General features: G+C 33.6%; 1 protein-coding gene and 1 pseudogene across 5 annotated transcripts in view; one reads left to right on the top strand and one right to left on the bottom strand.

The window, feature by feature from the left end:
- Positions 1-1,814: 1,814 nt before the first annotated feature.
- The window catches only part of LOC101708542 (N-deacetylase and N-sulfotransferase 3), a 182,479-nt gene continuing 165,092 nt past the window's right edge, over positions 1,815-19,201 (bottom strand). For all 5 annotated transcript variants that reach the window (XM_004870038.4, XM_087199252.1, XM_087199253.1 and 2 more), the window contains 4 exons: positions 18,000-18,170; positions 16,586-16,695; positions 6,363-6,465; positions 1,815-4,500 (listed from right to left, as the gene is read on the bottom strand). In XM_004870038.4, coding sequence (XP_004870095.1) covers positions 4,381-4,500; positions 6,363-6,465; positions 16,586-16,695; positions 18,000-18,170 — 504 coding nt within the window. In that variant the 3' untranslated portion in view covers positions 1,815-4,380. The remainder of the gene's footprint in view (positions 4,501-6,362; positions 6,466-16,585; positions 16,696-17,999; positions 18,171-19,201) is intronic.
- On the top strand, positions 9,930-10,042 carry LOC147821791 (U6 spliceosomal RNA; annotated as a pseudogene).

The raw sequence follows: 19,201 nt of genomic DNA on the forward strand, positions 1-19,201 counted from the left end.
ATGAATGTAATTATATTGTGTACCTAAAATGGAGAAAAACTCTTATGGAGAAAAACCTGGACATTAAATGACAATAACTAGTAGTAGCACTGGATGGGAAGAAAGTATCCCTCAATTCTATTAGGTACTCTTGGCCACAGATGAGAGGCTTATACAAAGTAGATTCTAGATTTTCTTGGGAATGGAATCTATGTCACACAGTATATCCACCAGGGTTCCCCAGAGTAACAGCACTGCTTAAATATCTGTCTGATTTACTATGAGAGGTTGGATCACAGGCTTACAGATGCTGAGACGTCCTGTAATCTGCTATCTGAAAGCTGGAGATTGCGTGAAGACAGTGATATGATTCAGACTGAGACTGGGGGCCTGAGAACAAAGAGAGCCATTGGTATAAATTCTAACCTCACAAAAATGAGATGACATATTCCAGGTCAATTAGTGAGGCAGATAAAAAAAAAAAGGAGCATTCGTTTTTCCTCCACCTTTTGTTGTATTTAGGCTCTCAGTGAGTTGAATGATGCACACCCACATTGGGCATGTACTTCACTGAGTTCACTAATTCAAATACCATGTCATCCAGAAACATCTTCTCAGACATGCCCAGAAATAATATTTAATCTGGCCCAATGAAGGTGACATAAAATTCACCATCCCTCTGTTTTTAGCCTTCATTCTGAAAGGCCAAATTCCCGATTATGAAATTTAGTCAGTTCTTGTATAAAGTAAGTGAAAAGATGATGAACAGTCCATGCTAACCCAGAAATAATGCTGAAGGGACTATGCACCATGATTGCTACCATGACTCCTGCTTGGAAATGACTCTCTCTCTCTCTCTCTCTGTAAGAAGGAGGTTGAGGATATAGACAGAAAGAAAGAAGTAGCTATGTTGCATATGGTAATCAATCACAACTAGCTTCAGCAAAACAGAACTTAGCTATAGAGTGTAATTTGAAATTAAAGAAGTGCTTTCATACCAAAATATTTGACCAGTTCATTGCTTGCCCATTAGTGAGTCATTGCTTAGGGCTTAAAATGTATTTCTTGGAAAGTGCAGGGCTGATATCTCTGGAAAGCATAATATTATGTCACTGTAGCACACTAACATTGATGGATTGGTTTACTTATCACTGGTTGATCTTGGAGTAGACAGAACAAAAGATGGCATTTTGGAAAGAAAACTGACAGTAAGATGTATTCCAGATAGTAGCAACATATGTGGGACAGAAGTCTATGGGAAATTTATTTGATGAACCAAGACAAGATGGGTTGCAACATAAGAAAATTTGATGTAAACAAAGGGAAAGGATTGGAATAGAGAAAAGAAAGTTTGTGAAGAATGAAAGTGTCCCCCTCCTTTTTTGGGGGGCTAGAAATTGTTTCCTAGATTTTTATAAATATAGACTAATTAACAACTATTAAGGCTCAAAAATACGCCCCATTTGTGGGGAGCAGAATAGAGTACTGGAAATCAGAAATTCTTTAACCATTCAAGTTTTTAAGTCTGTTAAGCAACAGCTAAGTGGTTCTCTAGTTCTCTTATTCTAGGGCCCCATGGATATAGGTCCTGCTTTACATCTGTTAGAACTAAAAACAAACAAAAAAGAACATTTAACTTTAAAAAGATCTTTGAAAGTTTAAATTAAATAAAAAAACCTTATGTTTCCCACTTGGAAGCTTTTCTTCCATCCCTCCATTTTAAATTATACTTGTGGTATCTATGTTTTATAACAACTTTCCACTGCCCCAAGGCAAAAACAATCGAACACTTCCTTATTACCTAAAATTAGTAGGCCCCAAATCTTCATTTTCTTATCAGAGTTTATTGTTGCACATATGAGGTACCATGCCACTACCAGAATTATATCCAGATTTGTTCTTTTAAAAAACTCAGAGAAAAAAAACTTTCCAGTAATTTTCATTCAATGTGAATGACAAGAATATTATAACTATAAACATTGAAATAACCATTTCATTTCTTCCTGAGGAAGTTTCATATTTTAAGCAATGAAAAAGGGAATTCTATACAAAGCTATTTTAAATCACATTATTTCCCATTTTTTCTCATGTTTATTTTGTTACTTTCAAAATAGCATAATAATCAGGTGGAGTATAGCATAAAAACCTATGCATGATCCTAGAACTTGATGCTGTCTCCAAGACATACTAAGTAATCAAAAATCCTTTCAAAGCTTTTGTTGCTTTCTGTACCATCAAACATGTACTCATGAAAAGTAAATTTTGGTACTGTCTCGTCCTTTTTCTCCATTCATTATATAAACACTGAGTATCTTTGTAACATTTCTTTTAAAAGATGAGTTATTCAGTCAACTCAATTTGCCTACACAAAAGAATGTCATCAGCAATTTTACTTAGAAGTTCAAATGTATATCTCATCTTTCAGTATACATGTAACATTTTTCCTTTCCTTTTTTCCTTATCAGCAGAAACACTGCTTAATGTATGTAACCCTTGTAGGGTTAGATATGTTCTCTTAAATTAATGATGAATGACTATCCTAGTATGTTCGGGTTGTGCTGCCTCAAAAAGAGACAGTAGTAAGCATGAAAGTTGAGTCTACTACATTTGCCCAAATGATTTTGAGTTTGATTTTAGTTGGGGGTCTTAAAAATTGTCTTTTCCCCCAAATATTTCCAATGTTTGTTTTAAAAATTAGTGTATTCTTTGGGTACATAAAACTTTAAAAAATTTAATTAATAATTACAATGTTCACTAAAACAGTGAGTAGAAAGATATCATAGCTTGCCTGCTAATTAGTAAATAATTGATAGAGTTTAACTTCACGTATAATGACAATGGAAATATTTAGCTATAGATTTTCCTTACATATCATTTTTTCTAATTATACCTTTAGTACTATATTATAAAAGCTAAGTAACAATAGCATGGAATTTACTTCCTACTTAAAATTAGGCAAATTTATGTGTAAAGTATATTTAAAAATTAAGTAAACATTAACACGGGAAAATAAGTATGCCTTATTTTTTTTGAATACTTTATTAGTCATACATACCCTTTAAAATGTAAGTGTAAATATATTTTGAGAACCATGCTTTGCTAATTTTTTTACTTCCTCCATTTAATTTAGTAGACAATCTAGAAATTTAACTGTATTGTATTTTCTTCCATGAGAGTGATGTATGAAATATTCTCAAAAAATGGGACTTTATCCTACTTATTTTCACTGCTTTGTATCAAAAGTTACCATTTCAAATATTGGATAACAAATCATATATTAATTTTTTGTTATAAACCTGTACATTATACAATTTTATTCTGAGCTATATGGGAATATGTGATTTTTCAATAACTTAAATGTGAAGAGCCTGAACAGGTCATCTAGGGAAACTGCCCTTAGTTTTCATTTAGTAAGTTTTATTCTGGGGTACATAAAAAAAGTCATTCATATTTAAAAGTTCATCTCTTTCCAGAGATGATACATTCTTCAGACTCCATGAATACATTTTGGTAGAACTAGGGAGGACTACTGCAGTAGATTTACAGCTTACAACAAGTGGGCATACAATTCTCAGTAATATATCTTGAGATCCCTAACATTTCTCCTTTTTAGAAGATTTAGTCGGTACATTTACATTATTATTTACTGTTTTGGTATACTCAGTGTGTTTCTATTTACCATCTGACAGGTTTACTATGTATATACATTTCAGTATAACAGTTACATTATGATGGAAGCTTTAGTCATTTTTACACAAATGCACTAGACTATATATGTGAAAAAACCCACTTTTTTAGCACTTGTCTTTTTTGACACAGATAAAGCTCATATATAACTTTTCCTTTCTCTGGTCTAACAGAAATTATAATTTACATTTTTTCTAAATACTTCAGTGAAGTTAGATGTTGGCAAGCATTTTTCACGAATGTTATGCTTTTGGAATTTTATGTTACATTGTGATGTTCATTTTAGTTCTTGTTTGTAGGACACTTTATAAAATCAAAGAATAAGAAAATGTACAGGCAAACAGTGGTCTAAAAATGTACAGACTCAATCTTAGTTGATATACAAAAGTGTAAATGTCACTATGAAATGAATATTTTGTATTTACGTTTGTTATGTATGTTGATTGCTACTGACTTCCACATGAGTGCACAGCAATCTACAGTAATCCCACAGGCTCAGGTATGGGTTACGAGGAGGGCCACAGGCCTCAAGGCTTGTAACAGGTATTTTTTTCTTTCCCTAAGCATCCACATGCCAGCACATGGAAGGAACTTTGTTCTTTTTCTTGCTTGAAGAGGTATATATTTTGATAGCCTTTTGGTAGCTCTGGAAGCTTTGGAAAAGGTGTATGTTATTACATGGAAGATGAATTCCCAAGAAGTTTTTCCTCAGTGCTATCTCACTTTCTGCAGCTCCTGTCTCAGCCAGGATGGCAGAGGCTGCCCCAGTTTGTGAAGCAGCTTTGAGAGTTCCACGTTGTGATCTCTGTAGTAGCTTGACAGAAATGCTCTGCTCTAAATGGGAAGGGAGAGATAAAAGTATATTCCACTTTGTTTCTTACAGTATATTTCAGAGACTTTGATTATGTATAAATGTCAAATATGCCATATCAGCCAGGCATGGTGGTACTTGCCTGTAATCCCAGCTACTTAGGAGGCTGAGGCAGAAGGATTGCCACAAGTTCTAGGCCAGCCTGGGCTACATAGTGGGTTCAAGGCCAGCCTGAACTACACAGTGAGACCCTGTCTCTAAAAAAAAAAAAGGAAAAAGAAAAACAAAAGAGATCCCCCTCAAACAAAATCAAGTATCAAGTATACCAGATTGGATTAAATTGTATTAATCATGTGGACTATCTATTTAGCACATCCTATAGTGCTTTGTTGATGGTCTCTAGGCAGGGTGCTCACATTTTTATTTCCTCTGAGGAGAGGTGAACAGTATGGCGAGAACACTTGCCTACTCCTATCTGTCCTACGTATTTGTAGCTCCATTTCCCCTGTGGAGCCTCCTTTCAAATACTTTTTGCACAAAAACCAGCCGCTTTACTCTTTCAAATAAATCCAAGATGTGTTACACAGTAACCCTGTTGAGAGAAATAGACTTGATAGCCTGAAAATTTATTTTTTTCTTATGTATGTCTACCACCAAATTTTGTACTGTTTCACAACATGTCTATGTTAGACCAGAGTAAAATAAAACACTAAGAAATACATTTTGCACTATCTTTTAAAGATTTTAGCTTTAATAAATATATAGGGAAAAGCTCTGACATAAAATACTTTTATATTGCTTTCTTGAAATACTATAGAAATTGACCTTTAATTTCTTTTAATATAGTGGAATTGTTTACATAATACTGTAAAGGTACATTTCAATAATCAAATAATGTAATTTCTTTATCAAAATAAGAGAATCTTCCTGTTCCGCATGCCTCCCATACAGAATTTAATTATGAGCATACTGAACACAGGGCCTGTCTGTATCAGGCCTGGTATAACAAATGATCGATCCTCAAAGTCTTGTTAGATAAAAAATTTTCTAATAAGTTTGCATTATCTGATGATTCTTAGACTACCTTAGTATTGTCAGTTAACATCATATATCAAATATTGTTGGGAACAAATCCCAAATATTTTTATTTCTGAGTTCTAAAAAGTTATACATCATAATTTACTTGTATTTTTATATTCAGAGTACACACTAACTTAACTGATTATTAAACAAAAATATGAATAAATCTTAGTATTTTTGAAATAAGCATTAAAAGTACAGAGTATACAAACAGAAAACTACAGCATTACAGTTCATCGTGTGACCATTCAAAACAGTGAACATAAAGTGCTAGATATCACAGTGTGTGTGCTTTCATGGCTCAAAGCCTAAATTATCTGTTAGTACATTAGCATTTGGGAAATATATTAATTATCTGAGCTTACTAGCATATTAAAGCTCAAATCTTGGGACATTATTTCAGTAATTAACATTATTATTCTGGCTACACTTAATAGTACAGTGATTTGACAATGAAAAAAATTAGAAATCATATGGTCTTATTTCTAATACTGTAGATACATTTCTTGTCTTGGTTTAAGGTAACATTTTTAGTGCTAAAATTTGTGTGGGTATCATTTTTTAATTTGGAATGAGATATCTTTTTGTTGTGGTTCAAAATGGCAAATTCTACTTTTTTTTAGAATTCTTGAATGATAAGTAATTGTATGTAATTGGAAAAATCATCACAAGAAATCTAGATGTAGGGAAACTCAAATGTTACTTTTTATTTTTAGAAAAGATGGATTTTTATTTGTTACTTCTCTAAGAAAATAGATTATTATTATTTTCTATATTTAGTTTGTATTTCAAAAATTGTACTTACATCAGAATCCATTGGAGGGTATTTTCTTCCTTTACTCTTTCCAAGGCATTTTGTTTTACCTTCTTCCAGTAACTGACACCAGAAGCCTTTATGAGAATCAAATCTAAAAAAAATAGGAAGCCCCAAAGAGTATTTTTCAAGTAGCTTATATGATTTAATGATCAATAGCATATTGTTATTTGGATATAAATCTAAAACCACCGAAACTGGAATTTTTATTATATTCTTTTGCATAATGTCTTTTGGAATACTTCTGAATTCTCAGTCCATATGTTATATGACAGATTCTTAATAAAAGCTTTTCAACAGAAAATACCCTATTTATAAAAATAATAAGGCTACCTCCTTCATCTGGAAGGAAAAAATCATAAATTTTAAGCCATTTTTTTCCTTTATAGAGTTAAAAAATGACAAATTGACCTTCATCTACATCTCTGGATTTAGATAGTATTTGTATGACACATCTACAGGGTAATTCAAGACAAACGGTTTTGGTATGCCAAGGAGTGCTTACTTTTAGGATTCTCTAGCTGTAATCCATTTAATTGTTAAAGTTATAGCAAAGAAACAGACCTGAAGATCAGTGGAATAGATTAGAAGATGCAGAAACAACTCCAGACATACTCAGCCACCTCATCTTTGACAAAGGAGCCAACCACCCTCATTGGAGAAAAGACAGCCTGTTCAATAAATGGTGTTGGAAAAACTGGATTTCAACCTGCCAAAGATTAAAACTAGACCCATACCTATCACCGTGCACTAAACTAAGATTGAAGTGGATTAAAGAGCTAAATATCAAGACAGAAACAGTAAACTTGCTGGAAGATAAGTCAGGTAGAACTCTCAATGACATTGGCATAGGAAAAGACTTTATGAATAAAACTTCAGTAGCACGGGAGCTAGCACAAAGAATCAACAACTGGGATCTCATCTTATTAAAAAGCTTCTGCACTGCAAGAGAAACTACCAATAGAGCTAAGAGACAACCTACAATATGGGAAGAAATTTTTAGCAGCTGTAACTCAGACAAAGGTCTACCATCTAGAATATATACAGAATTGAAAAAAATCAGACCCCCCAAATTCAAAGACCCAATTCAAAAATGGGCATCTGAAATGAACAGACATTTCTCAAAGAAGTAAAAACAGCAAATAAATATATGAAAAAATGTTCAACATCACTGGTCATTCAAGAGATGCAGATGAAAACAACACTGAGATTCCACCTCACCCCAGAAAGAATGGCTGCTAGCAAGAAATCAACTAATAACAAATGCTGGCGGGGGTGTGGAGAGAAAGGAACCCTTCTCCATTGTTGATGGGAGTGTAGACTGGTGCAACCACTGTGGAAATCAGTATGGAGACACCTCAAAGAACTAGGACTAGAGGTCCCATTTGACCAGTTATTCCCCTACTGGGTATCTTCCCGGAAGAATTAAAAGAGTCATACCACAGCGATATATGTGCACCTACGTTTATAGTGGCACAGTTTGTAATAGCTAAGGTTTGGAAACAGCCCAAGTGCCCATCAACTGGAAACTGGATAAAGAAGATGTGGTTTTTAAATAAAATGGAGTACTACTCAGCCATAAAGAATGAGAAACTAGAGTCATTTATAGCTAAATGGATGTATATTGAAGCCATACTCAATTGAAATAAATAGGACACACATGTGTAAATACCGAATAGTATCTCTAGTGTGAGAAACTGAAAGTGTAAATAAGGACAAAAATGATTTAAATGAATAATGGATAATTTGAAATAGGAAAAGGTCCAAAGGTGGAGAGGTGGTGGGAGGGGAAGGGGAAGGGGAAGACGGGAAAGGAAAAATTATGAGAATGGAAAAAAAATGGAAACGAAGTCTATGTAAATAGGGAAGGGTGGTGGGGGTGAAGGGCGCATAGGTAATGGGGGAAAAATAAGAACTAAGATACATCATATACAGGTACAAGCACCCAATGATAAATGTAAATGTATTGTATACCTAAAATGTACCAATTAATACATAAATAAAAAAATAGTTATAGCACCTATAAGTGGTTTTTTTTCTTGCTATAATTATAGTAATAGTAGCATGTTAAATTTAATTTTACTTTACCAAAATATTTCATATAACTATTTCTTACTTGAGCCTTTATTATAACCCCTTAAGGACAGAGTATGCGGGGTTCTTTCTATTTCATAGCACTTGTAGTGTTTGGCTCTTGTGAATATTCACTAAATATTAGTTCAATAAACAATGAAAAGGAAGAAAATATTTGTTAAGGTTTATTTTTCTCGGACTATATACTTTGTTAGCATTAGAGTTGAGGCCTCTTGATTCTAGTGTCACGGCCTTTTCTTCTTCATTGGTTTCTGGGTATGCTTTGTATTACTGCTCATTGTAAACCGAACAGTAATTTCTATGCTTGGATGTAATTCTTTTGCATTGCTTCTACCATTCAATGATTCTATTGTCATACTGTCTTCTCCATTAGAGATAATTACTAGTTAGGATCAGTTTTTCCTTTGGTCTTTAATTGATACTACTTTTTTGAATGTTACTTTCAGTGTCTTTCTTAAAATAATTGTATGAACAATTTTGGAAATACAAATAAAAACAGTTTAAGTTATTATAAAACCCTGAAATACATGAGGATAAAGTTGACAAAAAGTATGTGCAAAGAAAACTACAAAACATTGTTAAGAGAAATTATAGAAGACCTAAGTAAAGAAGGAGCTATACTCTGTTCACAGATCAGAAGATTCTTTTTAAAATGTTGAGTCTTTCCAAATTTATCTATATTCAGTGTGATTCCAATTAAAATTCAGGGGAATCTTCTTTGTTTTGTGAAAACTAAAAATGATTCAAAATTTATATGAAATTGTAAAGAATCTAGAAAGCTAATATAATTTGAAACACTTTAAAAATAAAAAGCTGGAGATCTCACAGTATATAATTTCAAGATTTATTACAATGCCACAGCAATCAAGGCTGCATTAGACTGCCATCAGTGGACAAATGAACCAATGGAATAAAGGAGAGTTGAGAAATAGACCTCCACATCTACGTTAACTTATTTTCAAAAGAGTTGCCAAACTAATTCAGTAAGAGAAAATTAGTCATTTAAACAAATTGCAATAGAAAAATTCAGTATCTACATGAAAAAAGTAAAGATTGGCTCTTACATTAGACTGTACATAAAAATTAATGTGAAATTGATCACTGACCTAAGCCTAAGAGCTAAAACTATACAAAATATGGAAGAGGGCCATGCATGGTGGTGCACATCTGTAAACCCAGCAATTTGGGAGACTGAGGCAGAAAGATTGCAAACTCAAGCCCAACCTGAGTGATAAGTCACCTGAGTGACACCCTGTCTCAAAAAAAAGAATAAAAAAACTGGCTGGCCAATACTGTGGTTCAATTCCCAGGACTAGCACAAAAGAAAACAAAACAAACAAAAAACAATTACAGAAGAAAACACAGAAAAATCTCATAGAAAATTTTTATAACCTTGGGTTAGGCAAAGATTTTTTAAGATAAATAAGAAAATGATAATTTTGAGTTCATCACAATTTAAAGTTTGTGCTCATTTTAGCAGCATATATACTAAAATTTTAATGATACAGAGAAGATTAACATGGCTCCTATACAAAAGAAAACTGCAGACTGAGGGAAAGTGTATGTAAACTATTTATAAAAATGAACTTTCATTCAGAATATATAACTCATTATAAGATGACAAATAAAAATTGACTTAAATATTGAAACAGACACTTCACCAAAGAAAAAGTGTGAATTATCAATGAACAAATGAAAATTTACTCAAGATCATTAGTCATCAGAGAAATGCAAATTAAAATTACAATGAAATAGCACTGACTAAAATGAATGAACTTAAACACCAATACCAAGCATTGGGAAAGATGTGGAACAGGTAAAACTGACATATACTGTTGCTAGAAATGATATCTATTATAGCCACTTGATAAACTTTCTCATAAATTTAAATACACGATTACTATGTGATTCATTTCTAGATGTCTGCTTAAAGAAAATAAAGATATATGTTCACGCAAAGACCTTTACACAGATGATCATAGTAGCTTTGTTCATAATAGTCAACAACATGGAAACCATTCTTCTGTCCATCAACTGATGAAAGAAGTGCCACTCAACAATAAAAAGGATTACTTACAGATCTAATAGGATGGAAGAATTTCAAAAGATCTATGCTAAATTAAAGAAGTAGATGGTCTGATTACCAGAGGCTAGGGGTAAAGGAAAAAGTATGAGGAAAGATTCTGGACTAATGGAAATGTTCTTTACCTTGTTTGTGGTGGATACAACTATAAACATTTGTTAATTCATTGAACTGTAATTATAATGGGTGATTTTTAAATTATACATCACAATAACATTTTGTAGTATGAATTTGTACATGAGTATGAAAGAGTGTGTGTCAAATCTATATGAAGCTAATCTTGTAGAGTTTATAACTATAGGTTTATAAAAAGAATGTAAATTTAGATTTCTGCCTCTGACCTGACTTGCTTCTGGTATTAGGCAATAAAGTAATCACATCTCACTTATGCAGGTCCTATTTCTCATCATTATTAAAGCAACTGTAAGATCAGGATATAACATGGTATGTCTTCATGCCATTTACATTCCTGTTTGAATCAGTAAGACAAGTGAATGAATTAGTTTTATATTCAGCGGTACAAGAAGGCATTAATAAAGACAATGTTATTTAAATAAAATATAAGTATAAACAGCTTTTGGAAAACACTAATACAACAATATTTCTGTTTTGGATATAACATTTTGCTTTTACCAATTTCCACAATTAAATTCAAGTAATCAAGTTATCAAAATTCAGCTATTAACTTTTTGTTAATACACTGTGCTGTAGATAGATGACTCAAACATATATATGCTGTACATTAAAATGAGCAGTCTTCCAAGAGATTTTTCTAAGGAATACTGAAATTTGAATATGTTAAAATTAAGAAACAAAAGTATTTGTTTTATCTTTGCTAACTGATTAGATATTATGGAGCACTTTATTGAGGAAAAGTGTGTGTGTGTGTGTGTGTGTGTGTGTGTGTGTGTGTTTTGGTGGCACCTAACCTAGACATCTGTATGTATAGGTTCATAGGTAGTGGTTATAAGTATGTGTGGGTGGAAATGAGGAGAGAAGAGAGAAAATAGATCATTACATCTATTTTCCAGGTGGCCAGAAAGACTTGGACTGGTGTCTTATAGACATCAGCCACAGAGAGAAGGTGAAGGGAATTCTGTTGATGAAGAACATAGCAATACTGCTTCAGAGCCCAAGTGAAGAAATTTAACAAAATATAGAGAAAGGTGTCCCTACACATATTCAGAATAGTTTGTGGTACGACTACAACAAAAGCTTTAGTACCACTGATGTTTGGTGGAACAACAAAGAAGAAACATTTTTATTCAGGCACTGGCAGCCATGGTCATGGCTGGACCTGTCCTTTGAGAGCTATCAGAAAGTGAACATTTTAGAAGTGTTATGTGCTGTTTAGTGTCTGTCTGAATGGCTACCCTATCCTGGAGGTAGGGATATTTTTATCATTGTGTCCCAAAAGTCATGGACATAATAGTCATTCTATGTTGAATTTAAGAGTAAAGTATGACAGTCTATCTCCCAGGAACCTCTACAAATAAACAGAAGAAACTGGTGGGCAGGGAACCAAGATTCTCCAAGGAGTCAACCTCTAAATAATGACACTTTTCTTTATATTAATAAAAATGTGATTCATTTCAGGTAGATAAATCCTAGGGAACATTCAGATAACACTTAAAAGTTTAAAGTATGACTGAAATGCCTTTAAATTAAAATAACATTTCCACTCAGAAATAGTGCAGATAAATTTCAAATCAAAATGCCATCATTAAGCTTGCTAATATAGGACAAGCACATAAATTACTTTTTAAAATAAATTCTTTTCTGACAACCATACTTTTATGATTCAATGAATTATTGCAAAGATACATATTTTACTTTTACCAGTTTTTTGAGGTATAATCTACATGCATTGTTCACTTTTTCAATGATACTTAGCATAATATAGTTGTACAACTATCACCACAATCCTGTTTTAGAACATTCTTATCACCTCAAAAAATCACTAGAGCTCACTGTAGTTAATCCTTGTCTTCACCTCCCCATCCTAGGCAACTAATAATCTTTTTTTTGAACTATAAATTTGTCATATATTGACATGTCCTTTCTGGCATGAATATACCAAATTAATTGATTCTAATTAATGAATATTGGGATTATTTCTCATTTTTAGCTGTACGAGTTATGGTGCTATGAACTTCCACTTCAAAATTGTTTTGGATTTAGGTTTTAATTTATTATAAGGTGAATTCCTACCAATAGAGTTGGATTGTTGTTGAGTTTGTTTTCAAATTTCAAGAAGCTGCAAAACTACTTTCCAAAGTGGCCATATATTATGTATTAACATTAACCATATATAAAGTTTCTAGTTTCTTCACATTCTTGCCAAGATTTTAAATTGTCCTTTGAATTATAGTCATATAGTTCATCTTTTGGATTACAGTCATTCTATTGGGTATGTAATGATAGCTCAATGTGGTTTTAAATTTTATATGTCTAGAATTATACATTTATTTACAAAGTGATATCCAGTATATCTAGAGATGGTTTCTGTTTTAATAATCTGATACAACATAAAAAGCTCATGTTAAGGTTCCAGCTTTTTAAAAGAAGTACTGTAGTTTGTTGATATAATATTTATTAGTAAAAGTTTACGTGGTTGGCTCCAGAGACAGGTTCCAGGGATGACTCAGTGATTTTCAATTCTGCCTCTTTAATTTCTGCAAATGTCTTTTTTTTTTGGGTACCTGGGCTCAAATTTGGGACCTTGTGCTTTCGAGGCAGGCGCCAGAACCACTGAGCTAAATCCCCGGCCCTACGTATAGAACTAGATTTTAAAAATTAAAATTTTTTTTTTTTTTTTTGGTGTTGAGGATCGATCATAGGGCCTTGCACTTGCTAAGCAAGTGCTCTACCTCTAAGCTAAATCCCCAGAGCAAATTTCATTCACTTTTCTGTACTGTGTAAGAGCACAGAATTTATGTGATTAATGGAAAATTCATACTGATTTGTAATTTAATACTTCCTTAGGGGAATTTAACTGAAAAAATAAGTAATTTTAGCATCAGAGATAGTCTTCACTCTCACTAGCAGAATAAGAAGCAATACTAACATACACAAAGGATCTCATGGCAAGTGGTATAAATGATATTGCTGAGAACATACATTTTGTATCCATAGTCACCTCTAATATTTTCTTTTTTCTGGGGACAGAGTCTTACTATGCAGGCTAGGGTGGCCTCAAACTCATGACAATCTTCCTGCCTTAGCCTCCCGAGGTTTGGCATTACCAGTGTGTGCTACCATGCCCAGCAATATTTCAAAGCACCACACCAACAACTGTCAGTACATAGTAACAAGAGCAACTAAATGGTGAGCATAGGGTTCCAATAAACAACTGCAAAGGGCATCGGTCGAAGAATGATCATTTTAGACCTAAGACAGTGACATAAAATTTCCTAATATCCTACAAATGTGCTGCTGGGTTTTACAAGGTATGTCAGGCAAACTGATGACTGACAAGAAAATATAAAAAAGAAGCTGAATGGAAAGGCATTATCTCTATCAGCTGGTGAGAGCCTGGGTAACCCTTCTGGACCAGAAACCCTTGTTTCAGGGACTACACAAATCTTATCTTGCTACTTTGCCCACTGAGCCTCCAACCAGGTAAAAGAATCATATAATGGGTAATTTTAGCTAGATACATCCCAGGTGCAAAATGACCCACAGTTCTTTGTGTATAGTATGTTTCTTTGAGATTAATTCTCTTAAGTTTACATTGCCTTTTCTCAGCAGTAGAGATGAATAAAAAGCTTGCTGCTGAGCTAGATACAGAAGGGACAAATACACAGCATGCAGGTCAAGGACCATTCCATAAGAAAAAGAGATGATGTCTTTAGAGAATACTCCACTTCTTTTCTGAAATACAATCATGTGCCATGTAACCTATATAAAAGACTCAAAGATAAGCCCACTTGAAATAGAAAACTGTTTAAAAAATAAAAGCTATCTTTTCTAAGAGATGCTTAAAAAGATATAAAGCAGAAAGAAAACTTGAATTTCTACCTGCAAACTAAAATCACTCATCTTAAGTTGAAGTTGAATTTTAAGTACTTATCACTAGTGTCTGTTAGTACTTGAACTAAGATCTACAAAATTCTGACACATTAGTAGTATAGAAAACAGGGGTCAGTATGTTAATAATAACAACAAAGTAGATGGCTCTCAGGAAGGTAGCTCAAAACTCCAGATTTCCACCTACTCCTTTGTCCTTTATACCCAAATGACTCTCTCTTATGTGTCTTTACATATGATTTTTACAAGATAGAAGAAGTGTTTGATTTTTTTTCCCTGCCAATCCTTCACTGCAAGGGATGCTGAAAGGTAAAAGACAGCTTCCTCTCACTTTCTAAATTGATACAGGATAAGGAGTAAAATAAGAAAGGAAAACCAGGGCCAGGGATTTAGCTCAGTGGTTTTGCCCCCTGCTGAGCAAGCACAAGGACACGAGTTCCATCCCCAGTACCAAAAAAAAAAAAACGAAAGAAAGAAAGGAAAACCAGTTGATCTATGAAACTGTTTTATACTAAAAACTACAATGAAAGAATTTCATAATACAGTCTTTTCCAATTTGTTTAAGGGTCAGTCCATCATGAGCCTTGAAATATAACAAAATGTGTATGTTGATAATCAGGTACATAGGCCATCCAACTAAATATCTTTTGGTTGCTTTAGGCAACCAAAGGAGAAGGAGGAGGTGTTATTGAAAGTTACTGAAGGGAATTCTTATTTAAAATACAGAGCCAGGATTAGAGTGAGTTAAGAGTCATAGGACAATAAAGTTCAAGGAGGCACTCCCTCAGACATATGCTTAGTCCTGAGAGTGACTCTTTTAGCTGTGCCCTTGATGGAGGTAATTATCTAAGAAAAGCAGAAGAAACCAGAAAAAAAAAATCCATCAATAACAACAAAACCACACCAGCACTGTAACTGGCTTCTGAAGATGATGACAGGGTCATATTTATAGGGGGTATAGATGAAGCAAAAAATTGATGCATTCATAAACTTGAGAAAAAAGAATACATCCCTCTTTGCCTAGTCTGTCACCCACTGGACTCTTTCTTGTATGACACTGTTTCTGAAAATTGTGCGAAAGTCAGTTCCTAAACCCTCTAGTTAATTTCCTCTTCATTCATCTAAGAGCTCCCATTGTTGTTTGTTAAATAAGACTAGTTCTTAACAACATATTTAAACTACTGTAGCTGCTTTTAAGGTTAGTTGTAGGTTTTGATTTACAAACATGCATACCTATGTTTATAGCAGCATAATTCATAGCAGTTAAAGTTTGGAAGTGGCCTATATGCCTATCAACAGATGAATGGATAAAGACAATGTGGTATTCATATGCAATGGAATATTATTCAGCCATAAAAAAGGTAAAGCTGAGTCATTTTTAAGGAAATGGGTGCACCTTGAGACCATCATGCTAAGTGAAATAAATCAGATACAGAAGGTTAAATATCACATGGTTTTTCTTATATGAGAAGCCTAAAATATAAATAATTGAAAGAGAAAACTAAAAGATGATAGGGAACAGGGAGATAGGCTTTGTAGAGATGGGACGGGAACCTGGAGATGAGGGAGATAGGTGGGAGGGAGGGGAAGAGGAAGTGAAAAGGATCACCATGCAATATTTATATGTATAAATTACCCAGGATGAGTGTATTTATTATATATTACAAACAGATGCTAATAAACAAGTCTGATCCAGAAAAAACAGATTCACAACTACTTTATTTTTTCACTTTCCTTCCAGGGAAAATCTTTGAGTAGTTATGGAACAACAGATATTTAGGATATTTCTTGTCATGCTGTTTAAAAGTTCTTTCCCGCAAGGTCCTGAGTTCGATCCCCAGTACCCCCCCACCCCGCAAAACAAAGTTCTTTCCCAAGTGGTTAATGTCAAACTGGAAAATATCAGTACAAAGGAATAGCAATCTGACAACTGCATTACCAAGCTACAATTTCTTTAAAGTCATTTTTCTAATGAAACTTCAATAAACTAATTGGAATATAAACTTACGTTAACGCTTCTGAGTAATTATAGTGAGGAGAGACTCCTAGAAACTTCTGAACTTCATCCATCACTGTAGCTGGATCAGTTCTTAGCTGCTGCCCATCGATAATTAGCAACTAAATTACCAAAGGAACAATAATAATAACAATAATGATAATAGTACACAGTGAAAAAAGACATGTTAAGTGTATAATGAAAAATTTCTGTACTCTGAACTTATTCAGAGACACTCTCATGAGGGGATTTGCATGCATTGTGGTTAGACAAGGTCATCCTTGTTCATGACATGGAGGAAGGAATAAATATAGCAATTAAGTACATTCATGTTTTGTAACCTGAGGAGTCTTGCAAACACCATGAAAACAAAGCCAGTTGTGGGAAGCAAGAGAGCTTAGAAATGTGACTGTGAAATCACAAATGTAAACTAAGTTTCAAAACCAACAGAGCAATGATTCCATGGATCATGTTGGGAAGGAACACTGTAGAAATAGTTCCAGGTGTAATGAGACAGAAAACCTGTCATTCTTCACAATTCCATTCAAGAGTAGCACTGTAAAGTTCAAAGAAATATTTTGATAATCCATGTGGAGATGGACAAAAGTTCCGCAAGAAGCTAAGGAAAAGGATTTATTACTCAGTCAGGGTAGACAAGACAAACCAGCAATAGGTCATGATGGAAGGCCACAAAGCCTGTAATGCAACTCTTTCCCAGACCTCTTTTTTGCACTGTCAATTAGTCTAGAGTAGCATTGTTCAGCATTGTTCTGTGATGATGGACATGCTCTACAGGTGCCATGTTAAATATATAGCTATTGGATATTTGAAATGTGCCTAATGCAAATGAGGAACTGAATTTTTAATTTCACTTAATTTTAATATAAATTTAATTAGCCAGACGTGGTAGTAGCTATCAGACTAGACAGTATGGTTTTACATACATTACATCTGGATTTTTATTCAATCCAATGTAGGAGTTGGTTTTGTAATCTAAGTTGATACTAAGCTAAAGGGATAAGAAAGACATTTGAGGAAATTGCAGGACTTATGAAAAATTCATTAAGGTAGTTCAGAAAGAAAACAATGGCACTTAATTAAGCAAAACAATATTCGTCTTATTTGGTGAAAAGGCTTCCTTTCAAGCTTTATTCATGTTAAGAATCAAAGATCTGAAGCTTTTGAAACTTCTTAAAATCAGGAAAGGCACACACTAGAAAATGGAGCAGGGAAAATTATCTTGAAATACTCTTAGAATATTAAACTTTTTCTGCCTCTGCTTGTTTTTCTTTCGAATAGTTTCATTATTTACACTGAATGAGTAAAAGCTAGTAATGTTTTAGTGAGTAAACATTTCCTCTATCCTGGAGGCAAAATCATCAACTTAATGAGGTTGTTACAGGATATACATTTTATTGCTTCATACCTGAAAGGGGGGGAAATAAACAAGCCATCTCTCGATGTGACTGGCATACCACCCAGGAACCAAACATCTCTTCTGCAAGGTTCTGAGTTCCGAGGGTGCATGGGGCCTGGCAGAGATGACTTCATAGAAGCTGAACTTTAGAGCTGCAGGGTCTTCATGTGATCGCTGATGCTATGATGAAAAGGTGGATAATTAATCTAACCTGAACCATAGGCATAAATAATTAAAAACCAATCTTTGTGACAAGTCTTCAAGCTAAAGGAAAGAGTGCTTCACTGTTGGAGAATTATTTGTTTTGAAATTAATAAAGATGAAAATGTTTGCTTGGAGGATCAAAATTTACAGTTATGACACTAATGAGAATATATTTTTTGAGAATTTATTTGGTAGAGGCTATGTTCCTATCAGGAGTCCTTAACCAACTTTACTGAGTTGCTTCCTTGGTGTATACATTTTATTCTGAAAACAAACTTTTCAAAGTTATATTAATGTCTCCTTTTCAGCCCAAAAGCAAATCATTTATCATGCTCAGTGAATATCCATAATACACAAACACTCTACTAGTTCTGCCAAATAGTTTTGCTCTATCTAGTAATGTAGTTTTAGATCAGAAAAGTTCTATTGGCTATTTTAAATGGAGAAACTACTGAAAACTCTGACATGTACATTATCTAAAATCCACAGCTTTTATCATATATTATCTAGCATCTAAAAGCCAAGATTATTTTATCTAATGGTAACCTTTGTGGTGAATCAGAATCATTGTGCAAAAGATGCAGAAAGTAGCAATCCAAAAATGAAAGTGTTTCATAATGGCTTAGGCACAGGCCCATGGTTTTGAGAAAATCAACTTTTCCTTAAATTGACCAATAAATATTCAGGCTTAGTGGTGAGTTTATGGCTGCTTACCACAACTAGTTGAATAGCAAATTTGCTGCAATTGGGATTCAAATTACTATACTACAAACTCTACTAGACATTGTTAAGGGCTGCATTTTACCACTGTGTAGTGATTTATTTGCAATATTTAGGATGTTTTGTTAGCTTGCAGCCCTGAAACCTCCTTTTTCTGTAAATTCCCAATTTTTCAAGGGCTAAGTGGTTGCCAAGCTCCAATTTTCTTTTTCTTTTTGAGTTAGCCAGGGGTTATTTCTCTTTTCTCTAGATACCTGGAAAAGGTAAAAGGTGCAAAATCAAATTTG

Source organism: Heterocephalus glaber, unplaced genomic scaffold, assembly GCF_053883595.1.
Source record: "Heterocephalus glaber isolate CG9 unplaced genomic scaffold, H.glaber_assembly_v1.0 deba00001690, whole genome shotgun sequence".
NCBI lineage: Eukaryota > Metazoa > Chordata > Mammalia > Rodentia > Bathyergidae > Heterocephalus > Heterocephalus glaber.